This window comes from Crocodylus porosus, unplaced genomic scaffold, assembly GCF_001723895.1.
Source record: "Crocodylus porosus isolate Cpor-Errol unplaced genomic scaffold, CroPor_comp1, whole genome shotgun sequence".
NCBI classification, from domain to species: Eukaryota; Metazoa; Chordata; order Crocodylia; family Crocodylidae; genus Crocodylus; species Crocodylus porosus.
The window spans coordinates 32341004-32348376 of record NW_017728909.1 but is presented as its reverse complement, the minus strand read 5'-3'; the positions used below and the strand labels follow the sequence as shown (position 1 = coordinate 32348376).

Sequence of the window (7373 nt, the reverse complement as noted above, 5' to 3'; positions counted from 1 at the left end):
ATCCCACACCCCACCCCACCTGGGCAGCACCTGTCCCTGCCCCCTACATCACCGCGGGGGACGTTGATCTACCCCTCCCACGCCTCTTCCCTCTCCCCTCCCCTTCCACCACCGGACTTACCAGCTGGGGGCAGCACTCCACGCAGCCAGCTCTGCTTCTTGCTACTAGAGTGCTGCGTTGCACTATAAACTCACAACCCCACTCCCATGACTATTCACCACAGCTATATTACAGGCAACCCCTACCAAGGCTCTATAGCACACCCCTCGCACCGCTGCGCCAAACACTTGTGACACCACCCACCCAAACTTCTCTACTCCACACTGCACTACATGCCCCAGGACCACCCTCAGCTCCCTGTGCTGCCACACTGCCCCATGCCTATTAGGGTGGAAGCAGGAAGTGTCAGCCAAAGGAGGGAAAGGGAGCCCAGAGACTCCAGCTGCTGTTATAGCTGGAGCAATGGAGAAATGGTAGGCAGCAGGAGCCCGGGGGCCACAGTTTAACCCCCTGTGGGCCACGAGCCACCAGTTAGACAGCCCTAATCTAAATATTGGTTGCATTAAAAATATTTAATACACACAACAATTAATACTAAGTAGTAGGGTTGAATAATACCATTGGGCATTTACCAGGTGAAAAATACATGGTTTTAAAGATTTTAAAACTGAAATAAAATCTTGTTTAAGCCTGACACAAAACTGTTTTTAAATATCTACTGTTATGGGGCTATATTCTTCCACTGCATGTGTAGAATCCCTAATGAAATTCTTGAGACTTATGCATGAAAATAAAAGGCAGTAGCAAGCTATGGCCTAAATTTGTTAAATCCAGACAGCTGCTTCAGACTGCATGTTTATCTTCAGCATTCCAGGGATATGCTCTCCCACCAAAAATGTCAATCTGTGATACACTGGGAAAATGACAACAATACCTGACCTATAATTTATGTGGTATTTTTTAAAATAAAAAACGACTGCAGGGTACAAGGCTGTGCATTTACTTTCTAACCTTTGTTGCTACAGTATGGATTGGTATGGGTGAAACAAGTGCATCCTCTGAGTACTGAACCTATGACCCACAAGGCAATGGGCAGGAACCATCCACTAGAGAAGAAGAGAGTGCTCTAAGTAGCAATAACATTTCAATCACTCGCCTAATAATTTTCTCTTATTAATTCATAAACAAAAGCAGGGCATTCACAACAATAGGTTTCAACTGCCAGTGACTTTCTCTTCTTAGCTAGCTTAGGTAAGCACTGCCACTGCCATTCACCTTCTACCTTTAGATATTAATCTTTTGATCACCCATGTGAGAAGCAGGGGCCTGAGCTATCATCTCTGATGCATTGAGGATTATTTAGCACCTCCTCCCTTGTCTCAAGACTCATTCAATATCGTACAACATTGTTATAGCTCTCACCACAAATAAGACATTTAGTTCATTCATGTAACTAAATGTACAACAGAAGTAACATTCAGCTCTCATTACAACTGTGAATGAAGCCAAGTTTCAAAAGCTCAAAATAGTTAGTGAAACAAAACTTCTCTTCTGGGCACAGCTCTAGTAAATTAATTTAAGCAGGCTTTGGGATAGACCTAAAAATCAGGTAAAAACAAAAACTTATTGAATCCATTTGACTCAGACTTCTAACCCACTGAACTGGGACTTTAGGTACCTAGGTTATGTGCCTGGATCACTATTTCTGTGTTATATGCAACAGATCTCAGGAGAAGTAAGCCATGGTCTTGCAAGCCCCCACATTAGGCAGCTAGAAGAAAGCAGACATGAAATAAAATGGTTGTGGAGCCATTCAATATTTTCTGTGTGACCTGGGTAAGTCACTTATCCTTTCTGGAACAAAGTTCCTCATACCAAAATATTTCTCTGTCTCACAGACAAGGGGGAATTAATTCAGTTTACATGGTGTTCTTTGATACTACACTAATAAGCATCATGGATAAGCCTATAAATAAAAGTCTGAATTTAAATGTTCAAAATCAAAAATTGTTTACATTTTGCCACAGTTTTAAGAAAAAGCATGGACAAAATATACTCTTAGGGCTGTATGATTTTTTCAGATCAGTTCCAGACAGATGTTCAGCTTTCTCTGCATGCATGGAGCTGCCACTGTTATCATTCCACTCATGTAGGAAAAACACCACGTCAGAGGCTGTTGTGCAGCCTGGAGAAGAATTTTTTACCAACAAAATTAATCTGTGTTTACTTGTTATAGGCCTTCCCTAGTTCCTTTTTTTAAAAACTCCCATGAAACAATCCACATTAAAGGATGTATTCCTCATTGTCACTGACAAAGGGAGCTATGCATAAATGAGTCATGTGATATCTCACTGTTGACATGATCTCCTTAGTTATCATTTAAAAAGGAACATCTTTTAGGTCAACAAGATATTCCTTTGTAAAAAACATGTCAAATTATAAAGTAAAAACAAATTCAGAACACCATGAAGTTCCTGTACAAGAGTGACAGATCCACATTTGTGTTCACTCTACTGGCTTTTTGAAGACCCAGCGTGCCACAAAGGGGGCCAGCTATTAGGACAGGAGAAATAATAAGGAGTTTGAAAAGAGAAGGATTCTTGATATGTTAGCATTAGAATATCCTTTTAGTTCCTGCAGTAAAAAAGCATAAAGAATGAAGCATTTTCTAAAATTCTGCCAGGAGCAGTTAAATAAGAGTAAATCTTGCAGTCACAGCACCTCAATGAACACCTCACTTTATGAGAAACATCTCTCAACTTGCCTACTGCTTTTTGAAAATGAAATTAAAAATTATTATAAACTGTTAGATTGTGTGCTTCATATTTAGTACTCACATTATACAACAAAGATGTGCTTCACTAATAAAACCCTATTATAGCATTGCTAAACCGGCAAGTACCTCAGCACTGCCAAACACCTTATTTTAGAAAAATTTGCCCGAACAAGACCTAAATGATTACTTGTGCCTCATACAGAAAAAAATATTTATAAGAATCCATGAAGTACAAATGTTTGTTTTTACAAAGATTTTTCCCTCCTACTTTAAAAAAAAAAAAAGACCCAAACCCTTCAAATGCTGGCTCTTTTTTAAGCATATTTATACCTTGGCTAAATCTTTCTCATACTATTTATATAATGTAACTACTCCATACAGCCTGTAGGGACATATGCTGGCACTATTCCACAAACAAAAAAATTCTTCTGTTGAGTTCAACGGGTATTTGGTATATGCAATAATAGCTAAGTCATGCAGCGTGTGTAGGATTAATCTGTACACACCATAATGTAAGAAAAAATAACTCAGTTGAAGCACAGCGTATCTGCACAAGTGAGCTCAGGATCAGACCTTTACAATCTGTTTTTCAGGAAGTGATTATGTGTTATCTTTTTGATAACGCAGTGAGAACTATTAGCATGTGACAGCTCAATGCAGTTCCAAGAGGAAGCTGTAAAATGCATAGGAAAGGGGGGAATATATGTAGAGAAAAACTCATAAGCACAAACCTTTGAACAATTAGAAGAAGTCATGTGCTCAGGTCCGAGTGAAACAGCATTCTTCTACTGCTATCCATTGAGTTCCACTGATTCACAGCAGCTAAGAACCTGGCTATTAGTGCACTAGTTAAGACCACCATTAATAGACTTACAGTGGACAATGGGTACCAACTATGTGCAGAGGAAATCCCCAGATCTGTTTAAGTTGCTGGCATAATAGGCCAATCTTTATATGAGGGTGAGTAGAAACATGGCAGCAGTCAACCTGACAAAAAACCAATCTTCTTAAACATCAGCCATTAAACATGTCTTGTTTCAGCTATTTTGCTCTTGTACATAGCCATTATGAACAAAGTAAAACCCACCTACGCACTGACATTTCAGCGTCCTGATCTCCCTTACAACATATCTAAGGAAAGCAAAGCAATGAAGGATATGTTTCAAAATGCGAGTACAGAACGCTATAGAACTGATAGCATCTTGTAATCTTCCCTACACGCCATTCCAGCTTAGTCATTAAAATCTATTTCTCAGTAAAAAGATCCAGTGTATATCCCATTTCCCATTACTAGACAGCATGTTGTGTTGCCAGCACAGAAGCTATGAAGCTATCAGACTGAGAGCAACTCAGGTAATGGTATAAGTAGTATCAGCTGATATTTACTCTGTTAGGTCTGGTGCAACCTTAATAAAGGTTTTAAATCATAAGGGCAGTTTCTGCCTGCAGTGGTCAAATCACAATGCCCCTGGGTTGCAGGGAATCAATAATGGCAACAACGTAGTGGGAACGAGGTCAGTAGCCAGGCTTACAAAAAATATGGCCATAAAATCCACACAGATCTTGGAAAGAAATCTATCCCCAAAAAACCACATTGCAAGCCACTATTACAATCTTCTATGGAGTCTGCCATTACGGCCACCTAGTTGTTTTAAGCCCCGGTTTCCAGGTTAGATCATTACAGAATTACATTCCTTGCAACTACTCATAGTTCTCTTCAGCAAAGCCCACTTGTTCGGTGCCAGCTTGACGTATGAGAATTTTACCCTTCCTGTCTTAGCTAACATTTAGGCTCCAATATACCGTGCTGCCTATGCATCTCAGTGTACAATGAAAATTATAATTATTTTTTTATAATCTGAGTAAAGATAAGTCAATGTGAAGCCTTTATTTTAAGCAACTGATTATTTTTAAGTGTCCCTAAAATGTCAAAAGGAAGGTAATATTTGACTATGCGCCACGTAACCTACTTTCATCAGTTTCTCTAGGAACAGCATTAGGCTTTGAGTTCTATTTGAATTTTCCAGATCTTGCAACTACTTTCAGGGCAGCAGTTTGCTGAGCAACTGCAGAGCCTGCTGAAACCATGTATTATAATTTCCAGATGCCAGGGTGCAAATGTAAGAACATCCTAGAACTTTCATTACTATAAGCGAAAGCATTTCTATAAATCGAGTTTACTTTCCAGTCCTTACGCAACATCACCGTTTTACTTCATTCAGCTTCAACAAAGGAACTACAGTCAGTCAGTTTCACTTCCTGATTTGACACTGCAATGTTTAGACTACAAGCACTGCACAGACTTGTTAACCTCCAAATTAAGGTTGTCACAAGAACAATTCTTCTAGTATAAACCAGTCTTACTGAAACTTGTTTTGGAACAAAATTGAACACAACAAAATTTAAAATTAAACTCCTTAATCTGGGGCTTAAGCAACCTGCTAATACTTTACTTTTGCTTTCATTCCTGGCCATTAGATGCAAGATCCTGTTTGCAATGAAGGCAACTGGAGTTTTTCTACTTCCTTCACTGGGAATAGGATACAAGCCATGATTGTGATAAATAAGCATTCCTAAGTGATTTACAAACTTGTGTACAACTACCACCTTTGCCCTGTAAGTGTAGTGCTTGAGCCTACGCAGGACCTCAGATGGTGTCAAGGGAACTCTGCTTGTGGGGTGCAGGCCTTCACCTGCAAAGATCAGAGTACAGAATAAGGCATTTCAAGCCAATGTGTCCAGGGAAAGGAAATTCTGAGCTGTAAATAGACCCAAGCCAAAAGACCTCGCTGTATATATGGTAAGATAAGAGTAGGTGATAAAAGGTAAATGACAAAAGGATAACCTAACAAATACATGCAGAATAAAAGTCAAGAAAGAAACAAACAAAACACTTCCCAATAGTTGGTTATTTAAAATATGTTTTCCTTTAAAAACAGAGTTGCATGGAACCCAACCTAATGAATTGCAGCTGGAGAACCGATACAACTATAACGCCCTATGTGAACAATAATAATGAATATTCATACATATTCAACTCAATTTGTGAATAAACTAAAGAGTGCTTAGCAGCAATATTCAAATGTATGTTCAGTTCAGCCATACAAATGTATGGCGGTTATTAGCATCATAAACTTTAGTGACATTTACATGTCATATCTCTACACTTTTATTTGATGTACTGCAAAAGATCTTGCATCCATCACCAGACCGAAAGTCGTGATATGAACTTCATATGAATCTGTGCTGATGTAACACATTAGAATTTGGCCTATTTTCCTTTGTTGGCCACCATGATCATTGTAAAGCATGCTAACACCTTGCATTTGAGGTTTTGCTTCTTTCCCTTTCTCACTGAGTTTGCTCCTTGTGATAACTCTACACATGGACAGAAATCAGAAACGAAGACAGGGACTCTGAACAGAGCAGCACTCGGAGGAATGATGCTCTGATGACTAGCCTCACCCCACTGATCACCTGTTCAGACGCAATACTTTTTTTCACGGGTTAATATTTATGCCTTAAGTGGATGTTAATCATTCGCTCAATATTTTGCTATTGCAAAAGAAGGGGGTGGGAGAGAGAGAAAAGGGTGTTATGAAGACACAATGCAGAGAACCAGAAATGAAGAGAATCCTTATTAGAGAAAAGTACCTTTTGGAGCCTCCGATGTAGGTGAAGGTAAAGGTGGAGTCTGAGTACCTGAAATCTGAAATACAGAAGTTGCATTATTTTCCATTGTCCTTTGACACCCCCCTCCCCAACTATCGGCTCTTCACAGGGGTTAACAGGCAGCGGAGGAAGCTGCAGAGGAAACACCCCGCCACCCCCACCCCTCGCAACAAGTGCCCCGGTGCTATGGCAACGACAGGAATTTCCATTGTCAGTGACGGCAACAGGCAGCAACAAGCCGGGGCGCTGACGGCGAAGCAAGCGGCAGCCACCAGCGGGCCCGGGCCCGGGCCCGGGCCCGGGGCAGGCAGGGACGTGCCCGCGGACCCGAGCGCGGCAGCCCAGCTCCCTCCGCGCCCCCACGGGCTCCTGGGGGCCAAACCCCAAGCCCGGCCCAGGCGTGGAAAACCCCGCACGGACGCACATCCCCCACCGCCCGGATCTGCCTCCTCCGGCCCGGGCGGCGGGGCAGGGCGGGCCGGGCCGGGCCGCGGGGGAACTGTTGCAAGCCCCGCTCGCCAGGGCGGCCGCGGGAGCAGGCAGAGCCCGGGCAGCCCTCACCTGCAAACAGGCAGTCCTTGTCCGCCTTGCACTTTTGGATCACGACGTCGATATCCTTCTGAATCCGCTCTTGCCTTGAACACATCCCCATGCAATGAGGCCCCGGGGGAAAAAATAAAAAAAAAATAATAATAATAAAAAAAAAATAGAGGGCTCCGCTGTGCGGTGCGGTCTGGTCCGGTCCCCCTCCTCCTCCGCTCGGCAGCGATTAGGGGGCTGGAGCCGCGGGAGCCCGCCCGCCGCCGAGGGGAGCCGGCCGGCTGCAGGAAGGCGGCGGCGGCGGCGGCCGATGTTGCATGCCCAGGTGTGAGCGCCCCGGTGCCGCCGCCGGGGGTTGCAGCGCGAGCTCGCCCGCACAATAGA

The 7373-nt window shown here is 42.7% G+C and overlaps 1 protein-coding gene across 1 annotated transcript in view; it reads right to left on the bottom strand.

The window, feature by feature from the left end:
- Positions 1 to 7367, bottom strand: part of PARP8 (poly(ADP-ribose) polymerase family member 8) — a 203211-nt gene extending 195844 nt beyond the window's left edge. Inside the window, exons 1-2 of the mRNA XM_019532038.1 lie at positions 7011 to 7367; positions 6432 to 6486 (exon numbers count right to left, since the gene is read on the bottom strand). Of these exons, the coding sequence (XP_019387583.1) occupies positions 6432 to 6486; positions 7011 to 7101 (146 nt within the window). The 5' untranslated portion in view covers positions 7102 to 7367. The remainder of the gene's footprint in view (positions 1 to 6431; positions 6487 to 7010) is intronic.
- Between the last annotated feature and the right edge of the window lie 6 nt (positions 7368 to 7373).